The sequence below is a fragment of the Sebastes fasciatus genome, chromosome 17, assembly GCF_043250625.1.
Source record: "Sebastes fasciatus isolate fSebFas1 chromosome 17, fSebFas1.pri, whole genome shotgun sequence".
Lineage (NCBI taxonomy): Eukaryota > Metazoa > Chordata > Actinopteri > Perciformes > Sebastidae > Sebastes > Sebastes fasciatus.
In genome coordinates this window covers 17,676,411-17,704,253 of record NC_133811.1, presented here as the reverse complement: position 1 = coordinate 17,704,253, position 27,843 = coordinate 17,676,411, and the positions used below count along the sequence as shown (strand labels likewise).

At 39.8% G+C, this 27,843-nt stretch overlaps 1 protein-coding gene across 1 annotated transcript; it reads left to right on the top strand.

The window, feature by feature from the left end:
- Positions 1-630: 630 nt before the first annotated feature.
- triqk (triple QxxK/R motif containing) lies at positions 631-24,070 on the top strand. Its single transcript, XM_074613262.1, has 4 exons — positions 631-824; positions 4,126-4,200; positions 13,663-13,748; positions 22,055-24,070. Exons 2-4 carry the CDS (start codon positions 4,140-4,142, stop codon positions 22,160-22,162), a joined length of 255 nt encoding a protein of 84 aa, XP_074469363.1. The 5' UTR covers positions 631-824; positions 4,126-4,139; the 3' UTR covers positions 22,163-24,070.
- The last annotated feature ends 3,773 nt before the right edge of the window (positions 24,071-27,843 follow it).

Sequence of the window (27,843 nt, the reverse complement as noted above, 5' to 3'; positions counted from 1 at the left end):
AAGCTATACAAAAAAGATATTTTTGGGAGGTATATGGTTGAGGAAGAGTTGTGATAAGGGTTGTGTTAAGGGTCGGTTTATATCTACTTTTTTAACTCCGGATGGATATGTGGGTTGTAAATAAACTTGGGATGCTGTTCATATATTTAATTTGGGATGTAAATAAATCTGGGATAGTTTATATATTATATTATATCATCATTCTATGATATATGAGTTATTAGAGGAGAAGTAAGAAAGGGGTATAGGGAAATATAAGTTTTACTTCTACCTACTCCTTTTCAGACACTATTACTCTTGTTTTGTTTGTTATTATTTTGTATCTGTTTTTATTTATTTTTATGTTCGAAATAAAGTCTTTCATTCATCATTAATTTTATAATGTTCACAAAATATCATAGTTCTAATGAAAACTGATTTGTTTTGTAACGTTAAGAACTATTAATTTGTCTTCCATCATTAAAAATGCAATATATCAATATAGGAAGTATCTCGTGGTAGTGTCCAGACTGTCAACTCGTCACGTGCTCCTCCTCCAGTGTTATTGTCTGATCGCCCCGCCTTCCTTGCATGCTATTGGTCAACCCGACATATACCCGTGTCTGATTGGATAAGAGCGCTGTCTGTCATTGCTGTTGACGCGTAAACCCGGAAAAGGGAATAGGAGAAGTGTTGTGTTGGCATTCTGGAGAGATTTCTGGATCAAAGTGCAATAAAGCTGTGGTTTCTGTCGCCTCAGCGTGTCCACATACATCAACCAGTCGGCTCGTTATGCAGAAACACCTCTTCTAAGCGACGTAGTATCTCCATAAACGAGGAACAGTGTAAGTATCCTCGTGAATGCAATGAATGGATGCTGCTTGTTGTCAATTACATCTCCTCTTGAATGTTCTGTAGAGCTGAATGCTATATCTGTTTGCTCAAAAGCAAACATAGGAGCTCTGCAAAGTGTCCTGCTAAGAGTTTCTTCTTCATGTTCGGGACTGCAGAGAGAAAATAAGTACAAATGCATACATAGTTAGTCTTTTCATAACAGTCTTTAGTAGGTTTATTTTCCACAATGCTGATAAACAGAAAGATATACTTCTAAATTCCAGAGACCACAATAAACACAAAGCTATTATTATTATTATAAAAGTTGCATGTACTTTCACTCAGTTCCCATTTTATTAGGTCCACCTACAACTAAAACTAATGCAGGTTAATACATCTGACATATAATCAATAATACTACCATAATAAAGTTAGAATATTCGTTTTATTGTTTACATTTTTAGAGGTATTATACTAATTAGGGATGTCACAGGACCAGAAATCTAGTAGTCGATACAAATACCAGTGAATTTCCACGATTCTCAATACCAAATTCAATACCACTTTAAAAAACAACAACAACAATAAATCCCATGTAATTCAACACGTACTCTTTTATTAAAAACAATTGAACATTACAAAAAACGGAGGCATGTAGCCTTTAAGTAATAATAATAGCGAACAAAGGAGCTCTGCAAAGTGTCCTGCAAGCTGCTAAGAGTTTCTTCTTCATGTCCGGGACTGCAGAGAGAAAATAAGTGCAAATGCATGCATAGTTGTTTGGTTTTCAGAAACCTTGAAGTCTATTCATCAGTTTATAGTCGAAGTATATAGTATATAAGTCTAATGCAGTGAGGGCCAAAGTGTAATTGTACTACGGTGTATTAGGGTCACATTGAGGGAAAAAACATCTGAGATTTCCAGAATAAAGTCGTAATATTACGAGAATAAAGTCTTAACTTTACGAGAAAAAAATAAAGTAACATGTAAAATTACTACTTTATAATATTGACTTTATTCTCATAATATTACAACTTTTTTTCTCATAAACTTGGACAGCTTTGCATTGGGGTGCCACATCGCCCTGTTGGGGTTTAATTCACAACAATGACTCGCTGTACATTATCCCTTACATATGGAATTATTGCCCAGCCCTAATTTTATCCAGCATTACTCCACGGTCATGCTCTGAATTCACTTAATTTTTAGTCTTTCAATTTAGTCTGCTTGTGGGTGTTTTAGATACTTACTGTATTTCCTAGACTTAAACTTATTGGTGTAATCACGAGGGAAAATTCACCCTTAAATTACCTTGTACCTTCCAGTAAATTAAGGTTATGATAAACACTGTTAATGACAAGAACATAAAATCAGGCTTGTCATCTAAGCATATAATGTGCAAAAATGGACATGAATGTATTATTTTATCAGCATCAGCAAAGCTCCTGTCACTCTGCTTTGATATTTCTTCTAATAGTCAGCACACTGCCTAGTACTGTACGGCTTTATACACCACTGTTGCAAATTATTCAGTTACACATCTGGAGAAATGTCTGAGTGGAATGACCACAGGTGATGACAGAGGCTTTAAATGTGTTGCTTTTGGCAATTTAGATATAACACTGTCATGTTGCTGCACAGTACAACATAGCTTGCAGATCTGAGAGCCTACTGTGTCCGACTGTGAACATTACATTTTCACAATTTCCTCTCTTCCTTTTGTCCTCCTCCTTGCGTCCTTTAATTTGCTGACTCTGGTTTCCACTCACTGCAGAACAATAGCATACATCCTCCGTCTCTGCTGGCGTTAACAGTTGTTTGAAATATAGCTGAAAACATTGTTTTTAGTGTAAGGTAAAATTCAGGTCTCCCAAGGCAGCAGTCTCCCATGAGAAGGCATCAGTCAGCACAGGCAGCCTGCCACGCTCCTTGAACATGCTAATTCAGTCTCTTTCCTCTATTCCCCTGCTGCACCGCCAGACTCCTCACCACTCCCGTTCTTCTTGGATGCACATAGATACGTTTTTTTTTCCTTTTCGTATTCCTCTCTCTGTTCTCCCCTGTGTAAACATCCGTACACATTTTCTCCCAATCACACTTAAACTTGCTTTTAAAAAAAAAAAAGTATTATCAATTATTGTTCGAGTAGCAGGACTTGATAGATATTTTTTTGCCGTGTCATCATCATCAAATCTATACAACCAATGTGTTTATGATTAAATAATTTACAAGAGCACTTCATAGATCTAGCCTCTTAGTTTTGCTCTCAAAGTGCACCAGACATGCATTTAACTTTTAAATGTAGGCTACAAAATGTTCTTTCTACAGGCATGAATAAATGCATGAACTGAATATCTTTGAGTTGTGGACAAAACAAGACATTTGAGGACGTCGTCTTGGGCTTTGGGAAACAATAATCAACATTATTCACCATTTTCTTAGAACGAACAAGTAATCGATTCATCAAGAAGATAATCGACAGATAAATCAACATTGAAAATAATTGTTAGTTGCAGCCCTACTCAAATCTTTCAGCCAGAGAACAGGTCAGAGGGACACGAGTATCATCAGAAAGCATCTCGACTCATACTTGCTTTTTCCACTATTCTAAACAAAAGGCTACAATATTGATTGATGCAGTGTGTTGTGAGGGAGCCTGTCTGAAATTTAGAGCCGAGTGCTCACTGAGAAACAAGTATGTTGGATGGATGCATGAAACAAACAAACACATTGAGTTTTAGCACTTTTGTAAAGAAAAGTATTATACAAGCGTTGTTATTTCTGGTGACTGTACATCTATACAGACACATGCTTTGATGTTAACACACAGCCCCGTGTAGACTGACATTTATTCTGTCACACACTTGCATAGTTACATGCGGAGCCTAAGGATACTATTTGTATTACTCCAAGCTCTTTCTCTTTATATCTTCCCTGTGAGCTGTCAGGGTAATCAAAGAGAGCTCATGGTGTGAAGTGAAATGGTGTTAGAATAAATGAGATGGATAGGATGTGCGCATACTGTGAACGTAACGCACACGGAAGGTGGTGAGAATTAATTTAATTATGTGTAGCAGATGTATGTGAAAGATAAACCATCTGCCTGATCAAAACCGACTACTCTTCCCCATATATGATTGTGTATTAACTTGAATCCTTCCTGCAGATTTTCGCAAGTTATCTCGGGCTACAGTAGCAGGAATGGAGCTATATCCGTATTTGATTAGGCTAAATGATCAGGTGTTACAATCGAGACCCAGCTGTAAGATTTTCTCACTCAGAAGGTGTTTTATTCTTCTCATTTCTCGTCAGGCTGAGGAAGGAGAATGGGGAAGAAGGATGCCACTGCGACCGGATTACCAGTTGATCAGTACCGGAAACAGATTGGTAAGTCTTCATTCATCCTGGTGCTGGTAAATCAATTTGTTGATCATCAGTAAGGATGTCACGATACCAGAAATTTAGAGGTCGATACCAGTACCAGTGAAATTCCATGTCCCTGGTACAACAGGGCGCCATTAGTCTCAAATCCTGACGGTACCTGTGGTACTGTAGAAAAAAAAGTACACCCACGAAGTATCGATTGTCTTCATCCCTTCTGACATCCCTAATCCTCAGTAACTGTAAACAAATCAAGTAACAATGTTTGTCAGTGATTTGATATTTTGACATTAGTTAGAAACACATTGAAAGAAGTGCACAGATTACTTTTGGTTTCATAACATAAAATAAATTCTCTGGGCTCATTAATATAGTATTTTGAGTACTAAATGATTGATAGTTTAATCAAAAAGATAATGTATTAACTGGCTATTAAAACAATAAGGTCTTTAAATTAGTTCATTATGATTTTTGACAGTTGAGATTGGTCTTCGACTTGTTGTGTAACTCCATTTCAACACAAATCATAACTCAGTGCTTGATGTGGGCAATTTTACCACAACACAGCGTCCTCTTACAGAAACAAGCTAATGTCACACTCAATAAATCACACACGATACTGTGTCACAGTGAGCATTTTTGTGGTAGTTTCACATACATGCCAAACTGCCTAACTCTTTTGAAGACCTTTATCAACATTGACTGTACAAAAATTAACATAATCTCTTTGCACAGTCCTTGAAACTTTTCCAATTTGTGTTGGATTGAAAAGAAACTTTAACCAGACTCAGTGGAGTAGAACCAGTATACAAGCTGTGGAAGTAGTTACGCTTGGGGACGAACACGCAGCATCTAAGGTCACATTACTGACAGACAGTTTATAAAGCGACTCCCTTTGATATCATGTCAGAAGCTGTTTTATCAAAGTTTAATAGCACTCTCATCCTGCGGTATTTTGTTTCCCCATCTTTCCCCTTACATCACAAAGGCCTAACTAAGGCAATATGGTCGGTATCAATCAAAACTTTGGTCCCCTTTAGCATGCCAGCTGTGGTTGCTTGAAGATCACAGCTCACATCATGTCTTTTTGTTTTTGTTTTCCTCTTGCGGAGCAAAACCAAAAGGTTGCCAATGGCAAAGCTGGATAATTGTGAGCAGCTATGACTGACGCAAACGCAAAGGGAAGCTCCGTTCTCCTTAAAGGCATAAGTTTATACTTCAAATCCCAGGAGTGGCATATTATGCACATGAAATGTGACTAAGTAGTCTGATCAGATGCAAAAGGAGTGAGACCTTTGCACACCAAGACCGTATTTCTTGTCCAAAATTGTTGCATGTTTCAAAATAAATTCAAACTCACGTCTCAATCACACCGACTCCAGAACTTTTGTCCGTCATTTAAGTTTTTGGAACGGGTATGATTTTCTGCGCGTCTCATCCAAAATGGTAATGATAAACATTCACTTTGTTTCCCAGCACAAAGCTCTCTACGATAAAGAAATAAAAGAATACAGAGATTCAGAATTTAAAGCTATATTGTGGCAGGTGATTGCAAAACAGCTCGGTTTAATTGTTGATGGTCGCAAAACAAAGGATGTATGAAAGATTAGACAGTGGTGATTGTGCTCTAGGCAGCTAAACAATAGTTTCTTGATAATGTCATTCATAAATTAGCCTGTTTGGGACTAGCGCTATCCATTGCACGGCAAACACATAATTAATTCAGTTTTGTTTTGTACTGCAAATTTTCGAAACAAATAGAATATTAAAACACATTGGACTCAATATGAAAGGTTTCTGGGCATAACGTTCTTCATCGGATGACGGATTTAAAAACGCATACGAAAAATACGGACTTGGTGTGCAAAGGCCTTTACTGAAGCCCTGGTGTTAGTCTTGATCTCATTTATTGAAGGGCTGAAATAGCTGAGATGAAGGCGGTAATGGGTTCCTTCATAGAGATGGCAACAATCACAGCTATAGGGTAAAGTATAAAGTATATCAACGATATTCATATTACGATTCATATTTGGACATAAACCAGCACAAGAACAATTCGTCCCATCAGTCAGAAGACGGTCATCCACCCAACTACAACACAAGGGGTTGGGATGACGTCGAACATACAAGGGAAGAACCTAGATGACTTAATATTTAACTTGTCCACTATAGTGCGGACCCAAGAGACCCAAACAATTGGCTGAGCACGTTTCAGAATCATATCTTGCCACCTATCATATCCAATTTGCCATCTTATTTTAAAGATACTAGTGATTTTCTTTGATCAGTCATCTCAACTGAACATTAACCGGGAGGATTCTGACACACTACCAGCTACCTTAGAGGTGTAGCTGCACACAAATAAGCATCTTGAGAGGCTTTTAGGAGCCTTGAAGTTGTTTTCTTGACTAGAGAATTGGAAAAAAAAGACACCTGTCTTAAATCTATACCATTCTTGTGTTGCATGCAAAAATTCCAGTAATGCATGCAGTTATTTGGTTCTGTTACTGTTAAGTGGTCTAGTCCGTCTTTTATTGCTTTTGAGCTATAACACAAGAAGACTGTGTCAACTGTGGCATTGTTCTGGTCCCTTCCTCCCAGTGGATGGTCGTTTGTTGGCCCCTGGTGATTCACATCCTCTGATTATTCCAGGTTTTATATTTCCTGGTGTTACTTCTGTGTTAACAGGACTCGTGAGATGGTCTCTTAAGCTAAAAGATTGCTGTTGGTGCGTGTTTTAGTTTTTGCACCATTTTGTATCTTTTTGAGTTCTTTACTTTTCACGTCAAATCTCTAAAATGAATCGTGATTCTGACAACAATATTTGTCTTTCTCTGTCTTGTTTACTCTACCATGTTATAAGGAATGTGGTCTCATAAAGCAGTGATGTGAGTGATGGTTATATATGTTTTCATAATGGGACAGAAGAATAGGATTATTTAGCCCACAGATATCCCTTTACCGTCTGCTATTGTGTAAAACCAGCAGGTTCAACATATGAGAGACGGACATAACATAACAAGCTCATCTCCCACTGTCACCTCCCTACCAGGAGCGCTGAAGATGTTGTTTTTCCTTTTTCTCCTTCCCATTTATTGTTTTGCTTCTCAGCACATCTCATCAATTCAAAAATATGTAACACAGATGTCAGGGACACTTTGGTCCTCTCTCTTCCTCCGCCTTCTTCCAGACCCTCAATTTATCCTTCTTTTTGAAAAGAATGGCTTATTCCTGGAACATCAGCAGTAGTCCAGGTTTTGTCATTGAGCTGTACCATCATCTCTGCTGGAGTGCTTTTGTCATGATGGCCCACTGTTGACACTGTCGTTTTTAAATACCATTATTAAGCCTTTTATAATTGACTGTGCCAAGCTGCCCTCAGGAGAGCTAAAGCTATAGTGTTCTTAAATGGAGGTGGAAGTTGTCACTCACATTTGTGAGTAGGCTAGTTGTTTTCCTCTTGTCATTATATTGTGGATAATCTTCATTTAGCTGTAAATCTCACATGGATTGCGTGATTTTACTTCTGCTCTCCTTGCCGCACATGATGCAAAGGACGAGGCAAATATATCTCCCGTGCGTCTGACATCAGCCCTCCAGTTCCACGAGCATGCATCCTGGCAGGTGCCAGCGATCCGCACCATGTGATCACTGACTATTTGGCTGCCATGCCACGTAAAACACAGAAGCAAAGCACGAGGAACTGTCAGACACGCTGTCAAGAGTGTTGCCCGCATCGTCCCAGGGCTTTCACAGAGTACCGGACAGTCAGTGGTCTGTCTGTCCAGATCACCCCATCACTCTGCAGGACGGCTAGTCCCCACTGACACAGACAAAACACACACAAACACTGAATTCCTCAGGTATGTTTGTGTTTCTCTTGACACATTCATGTGCTTGTTTGGTGTAATTTTTCCTTCATGATAATTGCGCACAAGTAGCTTTTTAAACAGCACTTTACGAAGACCAACAAAAAGTGTTATATTGCTACAGTTGCATCTGTAAATGTTATTATTGCAATTCAATAATGTGACACTTTAAATATCTAATGGATTGTTTCTTTAGAAATATACCGGCCTGAGGTCACATATCTGCATCTAACAGAGAAGCTAATTTAATGGATAAGTGGCATTAGAGTTAATTACTAAGTTGTTTGCTCCTGTTAAAACCTGTAACTTTTATTTTTCAAACTAGCATTTAAAGGCTTGACATACAGAAGTCAAGGTTGCGTGTGTTTCACTGATTTTTAATTAGGGACGAAATCTAATGTAGGTGCATGTTGGGAAGAATTTTAAATTTGCTGCACGTGTTAGACCAACACAGTTGAAGAGCAACTTATTTTTGCAGTAGCTGATTTTGGATTTAGCACAGTTATTTGACATATATCAGCAGAGATATAAACAAAAAGGCAGCAACTTGGGGAAACTGTTAATTCCATAGTGGGCATCTCAGAAATGTAATTTTGGTGGGTCAGCTCATCTTCATTTTTCTGGTAAAAGTAAAATGATGATGCAGCAGTCTTTTACTACATGATGCATGACTTACTGTAAATTTAAATGTGGTAGACAGTTGTATAACGTTAGTACCACGAGGTTACTTGAAATTGTGCAAGACATGACTGACTTCACCACAAATAGATGCATTGTTCGATGCCAGAATCATAACTTGGCAGGAGGCAACAACGGTTCCACCATAACACTGTCAAAGATAGTTTCCTGCCTGTCAGAATATTAACATTGCGTAAAAGAATACTTGAATCTTTCTACAGTATAACCCATTAATGCAGGGTTTTTCCTGGCTCAAAATGAGGCAAAGGTGGTACAGTACCTCAGCCGTGACCTCATGAACCTATATATTTTTTTAAATGGATCAATGGGTAAAATTTCACAAAAACATTTGTATACAGCTTATGTGTGCATAGCCACAATTTGAAGTGATTTGGTTTGTAACTAGTCAAATGATTTTATTGGTAATACTTTATTTAACAATTCATTAATTACCAGGTCATTCCTTAGTAACTGCTCACATTTTTGTTAGGGCTGGCCAATATGGAGAAAATCAAATATCCTGATATTTTTACCGAATGCCTCGATATCGACATTGCGACGATATTGTAGGGTTGACTCTTGGTGCTTTCACAAAATATTTACACAATGAGATTTTTGATAAATAATCATCAATAATATGGATATAATGATTAAGTGGGTAAAGGCAAATAATAGATAATAAAATATTAAAAGCAGAAAAGGGCAACACTTAAAACACCTATGCCATATTACGATATCCCAAATCTAAAACGATATCTCGTCTCATATCACAATATCGATATAATATTAATATATTGCCCAGCCCTAATTTTTGTGTATCATATTATAAAGTGTTACCATTTTATTTCTGAACAATGATGCAGTCTCAAATCAAATATGCAGATTTCGATTTTTATATTAAAAATGTAACTTATATATCCTGTTGGTGATCAAATTTCACACAACTAATACTCCAAAGAACAATGATAAGTAATTCATCATCCACATTGTCTTTTCACTCTGCACCACTTTACAGTATTCCACTGTAGGCGCTCAAGTTTGCAGGAGTGCATTTAATGCAACATCTTGACAGGTTTTATCATTACAGATATTGTCAGAGTTTTTTTTTTTGCTTTTTGTTACTGATGTTTCTTTCAAGTCACACAAACTGTGACACTCTTTGATGTCTACCCCTCTTCTAGCTTCACTTAAATGGCCAATTTGTGTGACACAAAAATCACATACCTTCCCCCACCCCCCTCCCTCCGTTGAGTGCTCAATCACTTGTGGCTAATTTTAGCTAATACCCCCTACCTGTCTCGTTATGCTAAGCAGAACAATAGCTCCAGATAAAAATAATTTCTCCTCAGTCTTAATCAGACACCATTTACAGGTAAATGCAACGACAAACAAGCAAGAAAAAACCCATGAAACGCACATCTAAGGGAATTTACAGTAAGTGGTGGTGGTATGGGGGGGAGGGCCACTTTTATTTTTCTCTTGTCCTCTTGACATGAAATCAGTGATGACTTCAATGAAAGGCACACTCAGGGAAGCCTCTCAGCAGGCACTCTAGGCCGCCTTACGGGGGCTAATGTTCCTCTGAGACACGGACAGTGATGCCTTTTCAGTGTGGCAGGCAGAAGTAGGGAGGGAGGGATGGGAGGACGGCGTGTAGCCCAGCGCAGGTAGATAATTTGTGACAGAAAGTGTCTACAGAGCCGGTGCAACAAGGGGAACAGTAATGACAAATAGGAGTGCTTATAAGCCCAATGCAATATCATCAGGACTGTGTGTGTGTGTGCGCGCTCCAGACCCATGCAAACAAACCACAGGAGAACATGAGGCTTTAAGAAGTACACCCCTATAATCCAACAAACCTTACAATAACTTACACAGCCTGATGTAATTCTCTGGCATCAACCATTCATACTTGCTTTAATTGTTCTGATTTTGCTCCAGTTACATATTGATTCTTACCAGATGGTTATGGGTGTATTGGGTCGTGATGAATTTTTGCATATAAACGTAATTTCTCCATGTAGAACAATTTGAGCCCCACAAACGAATGAGAGAATAAAAAAACAGCACAGGTGTGTGTGTGTGTGTGTTCGGAGCCCTTTGTGGGAAATGTTGTAAATGCTGAAAAGAATTCAGCCTTTGAAATTTGAAACCCCAGCTCGTCTGTCTTTGAGTATCCTGGGCACTTTGCTGCAGAAAAGGTACCCTGAGGACACAGATAATCAGACAAAGCAAACTAGTATCAAAACAGGATGTACAGATTGTTTCAATTTTAAATTGAAGTGTACAAGTTTTCGTTTTCTTAACTGGGTGCAGGACAGGTTGCACAGACGGCAGAGATCATGGATTTCTATAAATTTCCCCCCGGGTAACCTGCTTGACACATTCGATTATCGTTACTGGATATGAAGAATGCCATTTCCCAGATATACTGAATATGAGAAGGTGTTATAGGATTTATCAAGCAAATCTTGTTTATATTTAAAAGCATAAAGTTCCCAGTCACACAGGCATATAAAACGATGCGACTAGTGGATTTGTGGTTAGCTCGCAAGCTAAAGCAGTTTACCAACCAGCCCTGCTTGTAGTCCCTATGTCACCAAGCCTCCAGAAATACATTATGTTCGAAGGGACACTGATGCATTTCCCTTTATCACTTTCTGGTGTGACAAAGCTCTTTTATAGATATTGAATTATACTGAAGGAGTTTTGCAAATCAGCCACTTGAGGCCAATTGCATGTTGCATTCACCATATATATTTTTTCTGTTACACATTTCACAATCTATCTGACTTTCTGTATTTTTATGACACCGTGTCTGCGACAGCCGTGGCCGGAGGCATTATGTTTTTGGGTTGTTTGTCCATCCGTTCATACATACATATGTACATCAGTCCATCCCATTCTCGTGAACGCTATATCTCAGGAACGCCTGGAGGGGAATTTCTTCAAATTTGGCACAAATGTCCACTTGGACTCAAGGATGAAGTGATTAGATGTTTTTGGACATAACTTAAGAATTTTTGTGCTAATTATGACAATTTCACAGAAATGTCTAATAGGATAAAATGATGAAGTGATGACATTTTTGACAGACATGGATGTAAACTACAACCTCACTGGCTGGCAGAGGCATACAACCGCGAGGCTGTAATTCTAGTTTCCTTTTGATATGTGATTTGTAGCATTTAATGTAGCTTCCTGGAGTCTGACATTATCACAACCAGCCATTCGGAGTCTGAAAATCCCTGCACAATTTCTGTGAACGGTGAGCAACCTGAGGTGCCCTCCAATCAAATTCCCCCCTCTCCACTTTCTGACAAGTGGAGGAGACATCCAGTGGCCCTCCTAATGAATTCCCACTAGCTCACTGTCTGCTTCTGGCAACATGCTCCCCATTTCTATTAGCCCTCCACTGAGTCAGAGGGAGGTGGAGCAGGAGTCCGGGACCAGGAGGGATGTAGAAGGAGAGAAAGGAATAAGAATTGAGTGCAAGAGAAAGTGTATATGTGTGTAGTGAGACAGAGCAGCTGCTTAGCGCCATGCTAATGGTCATCTCCTCTCTCCTCCTTGGCTGTCCCCAAAAGAGGAGAACCTGTGCTCCCCAAGAGACATGATACTCAGTGGTAGGCAGCTCTGTCTGTTTGTTTTCAGAACCACAACACGCACACACCTCCTTACCCCTCCTCCCTCGCTCCTTTCTCTCCACCACAACCTTTCCAGATGGATACAGACGCTTTCTTTTCTTTCCTTCCTCTTTCTCTTTCGATGTAAATGAAGCTTAATTGGCTGGGAGTAAAAACTCCAAGTGGCCTCCGCATATCACATCACCAACTGAGAAAACCTCGAAGCTGACCCGGGGGCTTCGTCTCTGTCTCACTCACACACACACACACACATATTCCTTTGTCATACCTCTCTCCTTGTGAGGACCGTACATTTATTCCCCACCTAATAATTTACTGTAAATGTTAAACATCTGAACGTCATGCCTAACCTCAACTCTCACCATAGCTTTAACTTAATCCTAAATCTAAATTCAACCCTGAATGAAATTTTCTAAGGTAACATCTTTAAGGACTCGCTAATATGTCCACAATCCTATTTTATAAATTGGTTCTCATAAAGATAGAAGTATTTGAACACACACACACACTGTTCAGCAAGCTGTTGCCTTTCCACCCTATTGTTAGCAAAGTTCCTTTTCCTGCAGTGTGTTGTTTCTAATTAGACCAAGACAGCCGGCTCTGCCTCATGTGAAGCACGCTCACACACACACACACACACACACACTCACACAAACACACACATGCTTCACCAGGTGGCCGGTTTGCCCACAACACTCACCCTTGAGAGTTGAGTCCATGGGAAGTCAAGCAAGTGCAGGTGAACTGTGTGCAGCTCAGGCCAGAAAAGATTCTTTGTATTTTGGATGCATGTGCAGAACGCGGCGCGTGTGGGTAAATTTAATTGTAGAAATTGTGAAATGACAACGCTACATTTAGCCTTGTTTTTGTTATTCACAGCTATTGTAGTTGGGCTCTGGAATTGCAGCCGAACTTACAAGGATAGTTCCACATTTTGGGGGAAGAGGCTTATGAACTTTATTGCAGAGAATTAGATGATATATCCGTTAAATATGCAGCTAGAGCCAGGAGATTGTTAGTTTAGCTTATCATAATATAAAGACTGGAACCAGGGGGAAACAGTAAGCTTGGCTCTGTCTAAAAGTAACAAATCTACCTACCAATACAACTCAACAAAAACACTTTATATTTTGTTTGTTTAATCTTTATAAAAATGTCAACTTGTGGTTTCCCGGAAGCTCGGTGAGGGACTATCTCTTGGCCGGGTGCAGTGACTTCCTGGAGTCTGCTTGCCTGGCAACAATGAATGAAACATCTTATTTTCTCTCTTTCAGGTAAGCAGGACTACAAAAAGACGAAGTCAGCCTTAAAGGCCACACGGCTGAGAGCTGACCTAAAGAAGACCTCCTCTGGATTCAAGGTGAGACTGGCCTGAACTTGCTTTCTCTTTAGGACTACATGTGTTCCATTATCTCTGCTCCTCTGTCCGTCCTGGCCCATCTGTGATTCTGCTTGTCTTTCTGTCTGCCAACCATCTTCTTTCCATCTGTGTGTCTGTCTGCCTGTTTGAGAGCGTGTCTCACTAGATCACTTTTCATATCCCCGGCTCTTAGCTCTCCGTTAGGTCTTTTGGGAATGTAACAATATATAGCTACCTGAAATGATGTGGCCCCCTGCCTGTCCTTTGAAGACATAGGTGTTGTAAACTATCATTTGGAAAAGGAAGAGATGGGGGAGTCCTCCATAGAATAAAGTTTACAATATCCTGAACACATGAATTCCTGGAAGAATTGAAATTTAAGGACTTTGTTTCGCTTTTAATGGTGAAGAAGAAATGGAGGAGGAGAGAGTAGTGGGAAATATAACAAGCAGAGAAGAAAAGGAATAAGAAGGTGATAAGACAGATGGAGTTGGTAAAGTGAAAGTAAAGGGAGGTGAGGGTGTTGCTAGGATAGAAAAGTGCATCTCACACCGTTGCTTTGTCACACCGCAGCGATTAGGAGCCGTTGTGCAGGCAAAGATGGATGACCCCGCGTTTATCACTCTGGCAAACGTTATTTATGCTTTTCCTCATTCAGTTGGCTTACCAATAAACAGTTTTTACTATTTCAAGGTCTCTCCATATAGCGTAAGCACATGCCAATTAAATAGCTTGTGAATCTACCGTCACAGGTTTTTAAATCCTCTTTGAAATTGCACATACCATCACATGAAGTCAGGTCCTCAGTGATTTTTTTTAATTTATTTATATAGCTGTTACATTTGTAAAGAAACATAATTCAGACATATTTTTTTTTGCATGTTTATTTTCCTTCATGGCATTGAAAATTGCTTCTGTTTACAGTACATCAAAAGCCAAAAGGCTTCACTTCCTCATTAAGCCTCAGTTGGCACGTAGTACACAGAGACGAACAAATCATAGTGAGGATTAAACACTGGGTGAAATGGTCAGGTTTTAAAATATGCATCTCTTAGACACGCAAGGCCTCATTAAGCACGTCTTTAATCCAATTAGATTAGTCCATATCTTGAAATATTGATATTGCTTATGAATAATTCAGGTTTTTTCACGCCCAAGACGAGGGGAATTTTCAGAGGTCGGATTAAAAATACCTCTGGGACGAGGATATTAAACTGACTTAGACCCTTTGGCCCCCGAGTTCGATTGAAATTCAGCCCAAATGTAATGGATATTTGGTCACGCTTGCTTTCCCATCGAGTCCTTTTAGCGTTATATAAAGTTGTGATTTTTACACAGCTCTGTGATGACAGTAGAAAGCCCCCCTCTCTGTCTCCGTCTCTCTGTCCTTTTGGTTGACTGCAACTATTTGGCTGCAGTTTTTTTTAGGCATGTTGCTGTGTGCATTAAGTTTCTCTCCTCCTCTCCTCTTCCCCCTCTCTCACTGTGTCCCTGGTTGAGATTCTGGTCTCAGATGCAGCTGGCATCTCAGAAGGACCAGCAGACATGTGGGCACAGAGAATCTGGCAGCTGCCAGGGCAGGCTGTCTTGGGGCTGTCCTAGTAGCAGGGCAGTCTGGGTAAGTTGGCAGCGAAAAGGATGGAGAGAGGAAGAGGGAGAACGTCTGTTCCCACAACAGCGATCAGTTGTCGGGCTGCACAAAACGTTGACCTCAGAAGTGGTGGAAACCAGCCACTTGTTGTGGCTGCGTGTGTTCTTATTCACACGTTGAGTCACGGTGTGTTTACAAAGGTAGCTTGTTACTGCCTGAATACAAGCGTGGACATATTTTCTGTCCTGCTCCTTCAAACTCTGGATGGGTGTGGGGGTCACGACAGCATAGATGAAGAAACTGGCAGGAAGTCGTCGGCAGTCTCTCCTCAGTTTGCCAGGAGAAGAAGAAGCGCCTTCGAAGTAGCTCCAGCACACTAGCTTGCAGCACAGGAAACAAGCCTGCTGCCTCGTCTAATTGGCACACTAGCCTTCTGTTCAGTCCTGCACTATTTTCCCTCGGTCTTATATAGCCGCTGAGCCTAGAAAGTTGGGGAAAAATAGCTTATGGAGTTGGCGGAGGATGGAGGATACAGATAATGACTCTGGGTATCTTCCAGCTGTCATTTAGGAATGTATGTACGACTATATAGAATGTCTTTTTGTGATTCCTTCAACTTAGTTTTGGGTACCAATACATGTATATTCATACAAATATATAACTAGAGTCATACAGCAGTTAGTTTTGTCTAGAAGGAGCAATTCAGATGAGCAGGCGCTGTAATTATTGAGCACCATCCAGAGTCATTGGTGATAAACACTTGAGTAAAAAGTATCAGTATAAACTGTGAGGGATGCTGTGCTGAGAACTGCCAAACTGTAGCATCTGCTTCAGCCTCTCACTGAAGCAGACTGGATCTGTTATCTGTGCTGGCCATTAGGTTTATGAGGCTCGTTCACACGTTGGAGCTGGTTAGGAGCGTGGACAGATAGCACATGGGAATTTGTAGGTTTTATGGCCTTTTTATGCCATTTAATTTACAGAAAGCTTTATGAAAAGACTCAATGAGTTGTAATAGTGGCGATAAGAGTTTTTCTGTCCTTGGAGATGTTTTTTGTAAGAGTCTCTAAAGCATGCAGAAAGGGCAGGGTTGTATAACAAAAGGCTTCTAGCTACTGTATGTAAAAGGCACATTTGTTTCACTTAACATAATCAGCAGGCAAAAAAAGTGAAAGTAGGTTACAGCATGTAGCTATTTTAATTACAGTTCTTCACATGGTAATCTTTTCATTTTAAAGTTGCGATAACAGCTCATGATATTTTACAAAAGATTTGTGCCGAAACAATTAGTCTATTATATGATTAGTTGAATGCAAGAAATTGATATCAAGTAATTATTTCAAGTAAACTTTGTGATCCTCTAGCTCTGGGGAAATGCTGATATGTATTATTTTACTATTTTCTGACATAATGATTTATCTGAAAAAAATCAATAGATTAATAAATCTATATTGAAAATAATCATTACTTGCAGCTAGGGGTGGGAAAAAAATCAATTCACCTATGTATTGCGACTTTTTTAATGCCAAAATAAAATTTTTTGCTTAATTTGAGTCTATGTGGAGGTCGAAGGAAGTTACCGCTTTTATTGTTGTAGTCAGCGTAACGTGACGTCATATCCGTTCCGTATCCGTCAACCAAAACAAGCCGTAGCCGGCCGGAGAGAGAGACACAGCAGTAAACGGCGGTTTTCAAAATAAGGTGTTAACAAAGGGAGCTGTATATACAAAATACATATATGGAAATAAGATTGATTGGGTTATATTCACCAGAAGTATAAAACATTACATGTCCTTTATAAATTAAAAAGAATATACCACTAATTTGTGAGGCAAATGTCTTTATTCTTTGATTTTTGGGTTGCTGGAAAAATGTAATAAATAATTCCTGCCAATGATTGATATATTTGACTTCAGGACATCTCTGACTAAATACATGCTGAAAATCAAACATTCTTACTGTATTAATTTAGATATTTTCCAAAATAAAAGTCCCTAGAAGTGTATGATTCAACTCTGCCCATAGTCTAGTGTTTAAAAAGTTAACAAAAATCACAATAAATCATAATATTGAATCGCAATATTTGTAAAATCGCAATACATATCAAATCGTCACCAAGTATCATGATAGTATCGATCGGGAGATAGGTATATCGTCCCGGCCCTACTTGCAGCACTGGAAGGATATTAAATGGATGAGAGTGAAAGTATGAAGGATACAAGATGTGTTTGATGACCAAAGTATAATGATATCAAGGCATTGCATCACATTTTACAGCCATCAAGCCACCAAAAAAAAAAAAAAAAAATCACCATTAACTTTTATTTAACCAGTCATAAATTATAGCCTAATGGCTGGTTATTTGTCATGGTGACTTGTACAGATGAGATATGCTTACCAACCGCAGCCCAAATGCACCAACAGTTGTTTGTGGCTTGTGTCTATCTGCCGCCCACACACAGCCACAAACACACTGAATCTGTCTTGCTTAGCACGTAGGCACATCCAGACTGATGTACACACACACACACACACACACACACATATATACCCACACAAACAAACCCAGGAGGAGAATAAAAGGCGGACCAGATGAGGGGATGTCTGCTGAGCTGTGGCTTGTCGCCAGGGTGACAGGGACCCAGCTCCCAGCATGCCGAGTGCGCTGCAGCTGCCGCCGGTGCTGAGAGAGCCACATGATGAAGATGATGCTTGGGCCCCATCCAGGGGTCTCCATCACAATGTGGGCAGAGAGGCTGTGTGTTTGTGTCTGAGTATGTGTGTGAGTGGGCGCACACAAATGTGTTTGCGAGACGAGGCAAGAGTCAACACAGTGGGCCACTCTCCTCGAAAACAATGATCTCAATCAAGTGCAGGTGCTTCCTACAACTCGAGTGTTTTCACCAAAACCCCTCCAGCTTGTTTTCACAGACAAGTCGCTGTAACCAGCTGTTCCCTTCCTCTCCGAAACCTGAAGCAGAGAAAGGAAAAAAAAAATCAAAACCTGGATTGCGATTTTTTGTGTGTCCTTTTGTTTCAGTCGCAATTCAGTGAAAGGCGTACCTGCGTCAGAAGCACCGAATTTTCTTTTCCGATATTGTCGGCAGAATTACAAAACGCTTTTCTTTGTCATGTTTTTTTCAAAGCTGCGAGAGAACACAAGAAAAAAAGCAGAAAACAATCAAGCCTCCGTGATTTGATAACGGTTCTCTTTTCTCCGAGGCCTGGGCGAAATAGAAAAGTAAATCAAGCAGTGGGAGCCTGGCGGTTAATATATGAAACTAAAGTGCATGAAATTTAAAAGTTTTCCAATTAAGCAAGGACTTAAAGCTGTTTGGAGGCTGCCGGGATGGAGATAAATGTGGGCTGAGGCTAATGAAGACCAATGCTGCTGATGACTAGGCACTACAACGTGTACACAGATAGCTGGGGACGCCGTGACGCCTTTTAATTGTCACCCCCCACCCCCCTTCGTCGGATAGGAATTATTATTAGCCCCCCACCACCGCCTTATCTCTCTCTTGTTTTCCCTCTCGTTCTCTCTCTTGTTTTCCCTCTCGTTCTCTCTCTTGTTTTTCATTTGTGTTTGTCATTCCTCTCTGCAGTTTGGCCAGTGGGTTGAATTTGCACTCATCTCTGTGTGTGCGTGCTACGTATGGCAATTACTGAACTGATGTTTTCTCAAATAATAATTCATATATTTTGTTTGCTTCTATTTTTGTTTTACTTACTTTACTTTACAATTTTTTTGCTGCTTTCCTGTTTTGTCATTTTCCTTCATTGTAACCTTGTGTCACCTCAGCATGTCATTCATAATTATACCACATATTAGGACTTTACAGGCTGATTTAGTTTATCATGGTTCAGGTCGATTTTTAGATAGGTAGTCTTAAAGGCGCTAAATAGCGGATGTCAAGGGAGAGTGATTTCATTCTCTACTCAGGTAGATATTACCCCTCTATATCTTTACATAGCAAATAGTTGTTTGCTGCTATATTAATGGATGGATATCAAATTTAGCACCTTTTTAAAAGAATCTATCAAAAGAAGACCAAGATTATAGATATCTGTAAAACTTGGAATCCGATGTTCTAAATGAGTTTGCGTAGGATTACAATCATGTGTTTTGAATACACTTGTCTTGTCACCTTTTGTTGTTGTGGCCCAGTTTACATGTAAAAACTAATTTCCTTGTTCAAATCAAATATTTCTTTTTGAATAACCCCCAATCAGACTGTACTCCGCACCCTTTTAAAGCTCTCCAAGCTCTCCAGTGTTGATTAGAAAGTTTGCTGCTAATGAGTTCTCCTGATAAAGAATAACTGGCATTGTTCAATACTCTGAGTGGCCCTAATGAAACTCCAGCTGATGAAGATTGTAATCGTGCGAGCGCCACATAATGAACGAGCGCTCCAAATTCCCATTTTCAAGTTGAATGCCACTCCTCTGGAAAGCCTCAATTTGTTTGACAATTAACCAATAGAAAATCTAAAAAAAATAAATAAAATAAATAGGCCATTTTTGTTGAAGAAAGTTTAACTTCTCGGTAAACCTGGCAGGAGAACAGAGGAGACTGATTGCAGTTTGAATAGATTATAATACTGTGGCCACTCAATGCTTGATTTTCTGAAATGTGATACTACATTTTTCTTCTTGGATGGTTTTACTGCACAATATGTTTCCACTTAATCTAAACAGAAAACCTGAAACAATTCAATGATTCAGAGGCACGTGATGTGCTGTCACACTTTCCTCAAACTAAACTATACAAACCCCAAATAAGTAGTTTCTCCGTTTTTTGGGAAATGTCCCAAAGCTGGCAGCTAGACCCAACATTAGCCCCGGCACAGTGTGTGGAGGGGAGCTACTGTTAGGGCTGACTGTCGCGGTGAAGGAATTTCCCCTGCGGTGATAATAATTGGCTCAACAGCGCAATATATGGTATTATTGCCTCTTTTTTTTTCAAATTACTTAATTTATTCTGATATTGTAATAGTGCTATATAAATAGGCGTTATTGTTAGGCTATTATTTGGAGTATTGTTGCTTTTTAAATGACAAAGATGACAGTCTTTAAACTAAATACTTGTTTATTGTTAAATGCAGAACACAGAAGGGCAATGAAGCGCAGCGTTTTTCTCACCTGAGATGATTTGGTTGCATGTGGTTGCTATGATATGGAATAGCTGCAGAAGTAATAATGGTGGCACAAGGTAGAGTACTTGCTCTGGATGAAGGTAAGCCTGAAGCACGTAGGGAGAGAGGACCGACACGCCGGTCTATGTGTATTAATTTCTCCCCCATTGTTTTTCTTTTAGCACTTGTAGCCTACATGTAAGATGTGATGGTTGGTCTTTATGGTATTTATCCCGCCCTTCCTCCATCGTGATTGGACGGCTGGGTAAAAAAGTGACAGTGGCAAGCGCAGCGTTTTCGACAACCAGAAAAAAAACACCAAACGTGCAGCGTTTAGTGCGGAATAGACGCTCGGCGCCTTGTCACGTGGCTGACGTTCGTAGCATAGTGTAAATACATGACGCTGCCATTGCAAGAAAATTTAAAAGAGGGAAACGAGAACATATCGGTTGTGGCGGTTGCGTTTGGCATTTCAACAGCGTGGTATTGTGGTTATTTTGACAGCCATAGCTTTTGTAGCTTTATAATACACCATAATTAACATCATGTTGTGTTTGATGTAAATATATACTATAAAATATTTATGCTATTATAAATTACGCAATTTTACCGCAGTATATTTACCGTCAGTGTCCCTTTCATTTCATAAGGTAACGATTTCACCACAGCTCAGAGTATTTCTGTCATTAGAGTTAGAACACCTACTGCAGGGATTTGGTTTGCTTTTTAAAGAGTCTGAAACCATTTCCACACAAAATGCAGGTAAATTTGAAAACGCATCTTGTTTGTCTGTTTTGGCCTTCCATCTTCAGTAATCTCTTGTTTTCCACCGCTGTAAACAAAGCTTTCAAAAATGCTCTTCAGCGCGGGTAGCTTGTATTGTTGTGTGGACAGGAAACGCTGACAGATTATGAGCTTGTTAACCTTTTTAAACTGAACAAACATGGCTTTCTCTTCGCAGTTGCTTATTTTTTTAATGTAAAATACAATATGCAAATGTCATTCTCTGTGCAGTGATAGTATAAAATATTATGATTTGATTGAAGTAGGATTGATTGAGGTCTCAATGCAGCAATTCAAGAATTACAATTGTCAGTATTTGTCACAGTCAGTGACATGTATGTTCTTACATGTTTAAGACAGTGTTTTTATATTTACCTGCAATAGTGTGTACCGGGCTTAATTTTATTTGAACAGTTTACGTCTTCGTAGTAAAACAGATTTTCTCTTTAATGGCTGAAATAAAAGTATAATGATTGACAGTGCTATAATTACATTTGTCTTTAAAAGCACACTCGCAAATTACCTTTTAATGTTTAATATTTAGTTTTCAAAACAAAGCTAATATAAAAAATATATTCTCACACACAAAGTCAATAACATTTAGATGAAAAGAAACACAACAAGGACTTGGCAAATATAGACATAACACTAATAGATGAGCACAATAATTACAGAGCCTTGCAAACACAGTAGAGCTACTCCTGTGCGTAAAGACATACCAGGGAGGTAGATGTATAAATAGTTCAACAGAAAAACACTGTTTCATAAAACCTCCTCTTTCTTTATCTCCTCCTCAGGATGCATTCCTGGTCATCGCTGCAATTCTGTTCTTTGTCCTCTGCGTCTACGCCTTCTTCTACCTCAACCTGAGCACCGAGATTAACCTGGATCTGGATGTGGATTAATAAGAGGTGGACAGTGTGCCCGACGACGACGTCTCGTCTCTACGCTTCACGAACGAGGACGGAGCACAGTCTGTCAGCTTTTTTTACGCATCTTTGGTGACACGGTGACAATGAGCTGGCTCTTCGGGAGAAATGAGACGATGCATCAAATAACTCGTGTTTCAGGCCGTTTGTTTTGTATCTAGACACAGTTTCTTCTTTCCTTTTTATTTTCTTCCAACTGTAATCATTATTATACTGACACTTATTATACTGTGGTTCTAATTTCTTCTTTTCTTTCCCTGAGTCTAGATCTGAGCTTTGATTATCTTTCCCTGAAAAAGTCAGTGACCTCTTGCTTCGTGGCACTTGTATAACATCCTGCTGCAAAATCTACATAACAGCAAAGAAGATGAGCAGCCTTTTTTTTTTTTTTTTTTCTTAACACAAGTCTTCCAAACTACAGTCAAGTCCTCTGTTAATCATATTCTGCGGAGTCACGTCCCACTGTTTTCTCCACTAATAGAAAAATGTAAATCTCCCGCCGAACCTCCCGTCACATCGAGACAAACACTTGCCTCGCATTCCAGTGCACAAACCTCTCCTCCCGGATATCTGGAGATCACAAAGTGTGAGATTAGAATCCACAAAGCCCTCGCCCTGATTGAAAGTGTGTGCAGAATACAGAACAACACATTCTACCTTTCAACATACAGCTGCAGAGACACGCATCCACGGGATTAGCATTACAAATATGATCCTGTTCTTTCATTTGAATGGAAATTACCGAGATGAATGGTGACTGAATAGAGGTGAGCCTTTATGTTTCTCATAAGGAACACCTTGATAATTTCCCTTCTTGTCAGATGCATGCATTGTTGTCCCCATAAGGATGTGATGTGTCTCTATATGAGTATGAAGGTTTGTCAGAGCCTCTTTATCGCTACCCTTTGTGCACAAGTACCGCAAGGTGCAAGGTCTGACCTTCCATTAACCATTCCAGTCCAAGTGCTTCCACTGTTTGAGAGCTTCTTTGTTAGCAAAGAGTCAGGGCCATTTATTTAGTCCATTTTGTTTGAAATGGCACTTTCTTTTTTCCATGTTATCACTTTCTATTCCGTGTTTTTCTCAGCACACATCAGGTCTTTCTATCAATAGCAATACTGTTCTCTAAAAGGCATTGTTTTGATATGACTCTTTTATATTAGTGTAATGCATTGAAGGCCAATACAAAATACACACAAGACCTTGTGACTTCTTTCATTCCTGACATGTTTCTTTCCCACTGAGTCTCTTTTAAAAACAAGTCTTGTGTCTGTGCCTGACTGTGGCTGAGATGAAATGTGAGACTTGATTTTGAGCTTTCAGTTTCTGCCTTTTACCCTCTTTTCTCCCATGACCTCTCAACCTCTAGTAAAAGACTACATGTCCAAGAAACCATTATGATAAGCGTGCACCCTCCCACTGGCTTTTATCTGGCCTTGGTACATCCAGACCCCCCCTCCTTCACCATCGTGAGTCACTCACATGTAACAATAGAAAGTCCGACCTAACAGACCTTCATATGTGACACCTGTTATCTAAAAGGTCACCGTTACCAACTTCAAGAGCTCTGACATCGGCACACGATGGGAAGGATCTGGCAGCGCAACCGATTTATTCAGACCCACGTTTGGCAAGATGAGATCACAAAAGTGCTATTATTGAATTGGTTTGTTTGGTATATACATTTTTTTTTACTGTTTGCTTTGTCGTTTTGATTCAGTTACAGGATACTATGTGATATATTATGTATTATCTTTCTGTATTTTTTTTTATTAAATTGCTTTAAAAATCAAAATCATGCATCTCTTTGTAAGAAACTATAAATAATGCAAAATAAGATTAAAGGACCTTTTTCTGTTTTAATAAATCTCAAGTGTGAACCAAGATATGTGTCAGCTTCTGCCTACATGACATTAGAAAAAAGGCATGTTCTATAAATTTCTATAAATTTTCAGCTTTTAAAGGGGAACTACGACTATTTTAAAAATTCATACATGTAATTCCTATGGTCTATACAGTCCAAAAAAATATCAGTAGACATAAACAATTCTCCCAAATCCCTAAATTAGGGTGCTAAAAAACTCAAATTTGTGGTGTCATCAAGTAAAGCAGTGGGCCAATGCTGAAGTGCCTTAAACATGCATTCTTTCTAACAGCCAGCAGGGGGCAACTCCTCTGGTTGCAAAAATAAGTCTGATTGTATAGAAGTCTATGAGAAAATGAGCCTACTTCTCACTTGATTTATTACCTCAGTAAACATTGTAAACATGAGTTTATGGTCTCAATCGCTAGTTTCAAGTCTTCTTCAATACAGCATGATGTTCATTTAGTAAATTATGGTCCCATTTTGAGTCAAATAGACCATAAAGCAGGGGATGCTTTAGGGCGTGGCTACCTTGTGATTGACAGGTCGCTACCACGACGTTGTCCGGTCTGGGAGTTGTCCGTGTTTTTGTCTTACAACTTCACCCCTTTTCACACTGTGTTTTCAGTTCATGAAAGTTCATCTAAAAATGTCTTATTCAGCGTTTGGTTGTACTCAGCGCCACCCTCTTGTGTCACTTGTGGTTGCAAAAATACAAGATGGTTTTGGCCAAAAATCAAGATGGCGAAGGCCAAAATACCGAACTCGAGGCTTCAAAAAGGCAGTCCACAAACCAACTTCACGGTGACTACATCCACTTCGTACTGTATATATATAGTCTAAGTGTGGAGCTGCTCCGTAGACGATGAATGGGGAGAGATGTTCTAGATGACACTGAGAGCACCCAGAGGAATGATCTGAGTATAAAGGTACAATTTCTGTTTCACATCTGACAACACTACAATAGAATAAAGCTCATTTGGGTATAAAAAAGAAAACAAACATCCTGTGGGTCCACAAAATCAGTCTCCATTCATTGTCTATTGTCATTCATTGTCCAGACTTTATACCCTATGACATCACAAGTTTGAGACTCACTTCTCTGGTTTCTGGCTTTGAGAGAGAGGAGCTCATGTTCACACATACTGATTGAACTTTACAAGGCCATGGAAATAACATATTGGAATTCTTAAATTAGGTGGTGTTCCCCTTTAAAACTGAATACTCTAGCTAATGCAGACAGTGAGGGTGTCCTGAGCATAAACAGACAGCAGTATCAGATTTTTTCCAAATGCTTGAACGTGTCTAAACCCATTTCTGTTGCAAAGCTCTGACCATTATCGCAAATATTCAATAATATAAAGGAAGTGTTGCATTTAAACACAATAGCAGCTGATCAGGCAGCGTATACTTTAGATAACACCTTGACATTATCTTAACTACCAGTAATGTTTTATACTTCTTTATCCGTGAAGGTTTATATTTAGCTGTTAAATGCAGGTGTAGTCATTACTTGAGTCTTAAAAGTTAATGAATTAAAAAAATCCCATTGTCGATTTACTTTTATGGGGTATAAGCATCCCATTATTTCTCTTAGATTGCTTCAATTCCAAGCTATAAACAACGGTGTTCTATCAGTGATGGCTTATTAAATTGTATTGACTAGTAATGTCTTCATTGGTCTATATGTCGTGTCATGGCCTTTCCTTAATAAGAGCAAGGCTGCTTGTGTGTCAACAAGTGTAACCGTGACGACGTTCCCTCAGTGAGATGCTACAGTATAGATCCACACAGCAGAGATAATCCACACCAATGACAAAAGGACACGGGTGTGACGTCAGCACTCGTCTGCTAATTGACGGCGTTTCACTGACTCCTGCTCACCGCAAGTCAAACGCATGAAATTAATCAGCCAGTAGCGTTGTATGAGCGTTTAGCATGACCTTAACAGCATTCCACAGGAGTTGAACGCGCTGAAGCTTTACCTACCATCCTGTGACAAATGAGCTAGACGCCACGCGCCCAAATCCTACTCATTAGTCATGTGAGGTATGTCACCAAGAGTAATTATACTTAGCCCCAAACTTGCATATGCAACAACACACACACACACACACACACACATACGTAATGTTGCTGCACTTTCCCACACTCGAGCCAGTAGGAAACGTTCTCATACATGTACGGCTGTTTACCGAGACATGAATCATAATTACGACTGCTGGTGAACTCGACACTGCGCATTTTGGAGCACGCTAGGTTTGGCTCTCGTGGTATTTGCCTTAGACATAAACAAACACGTGCGTTTTGTCACATTTTCTGTCCGCGCCATGACGTCATGTGAACATAAATGCACGTTGACCTCAGAGAATTTTCTGTTTAGTTTCTAGGACGGCGTTTACTTCTGTTTTGGTGCCATTTCTTGTGTTGTGTGGGAGCATGCCGTACAGAGGGGCTTGTGCAGCTGCCTTTCTCCTGAGTGTGTTCATCTGTGTGTGTGTGTGTGTTTTCAGTATTCAGCACCGTGCCTTTGGCCATGCTCCAATGGAGCGCTCAGTCTCTCTGACGGACCGGTGAGAAGTGAGGAGGGTCAGTCCCGCCAGGAGCTCATTTAGTCCCTATCTCTATCTCACACACACACACACACGCACGCACGCACGCACACACACACACACACACACACACACACACACACACACACACACACACACACACACACACACACACACACACACACACACACACACACAGACTCCACTAGTCACTCTGACAGGGAGACTCATCGCTCCTTCTCTCTCTTACACACAGATGTGCACACACACACACACACACACACACACACACACTGCTGCTGCGCTCCCATTAGGGAGATATAGCGAGAAGACAGGACTGATGATGCATGTCACAAAGTACTACTGTACTGCCTCCCTCTTTCTCTCTCCCCCCCCACCTTCCTCCTTTTGTCTTCCCCATCTCGTCGATTTGCTGCATTTCTTTAACTGCTTGCACTTCTGCTTAAAAATTAAAACATGTATATAAATAACATGTAAGATTTTTTGGTGCATACATCCACAGTCAGAGGGTCATAATGGTAAAACGACATAAAAGCTTAAATTTCTCTTTTAATCTGAGTGATGCATTGCATATTTGAAAACTGTAACTCATCTAATTAATGCAGTGAGTGATGTAGAGTATTGTGTTGTACCAATATGTGGCTGTTTGCATTGTTTTTTTTCATACAGGTTCTTCTACCTATCCACCGCATTACCAAAATGCAGGTATCCGCCGACTTTAATGTGAAAAACAAACATGACCGCGTCAACGCCGAACTTGACAGTAAGACTTTGGTGTTTAATTCTCCGCCGACCTCTGTTGCCCGTGTGTCTGATATGAATGCATTAGCAGGATTGCGCTGTGCGGTGGATTAGAAACTCCCCTGTGCTTTGTGAGGTGTGTGGTAATGCCAGACTTAGCGGATTCCGCTGCGAATCACATCCTCCCATCGCCCTTCTTAATCCCTGATGCGCTGCCTAATGACACAGAGACCGGAGAACTCAGCGGGAGAGCGGAAGGAAAGGCGGGGAGGGCAGGGGGGAAAGTGACAGGAAAAGTTGCGACGACTCAGAAGGTGTTCGAGGTCTGATAGAAAAGTATGACTTAACTCTTACTGACTGACACTAAAGACGTCGCTGAGCTTTCTGTTGCAGTATTTGTGAATTGAAGGAAATGTGCAAGTTTTTTTTGTGTGTGTGTGTGTGTGCGTGTGTGTTTGCATAATCAGTGTGTCATGAGC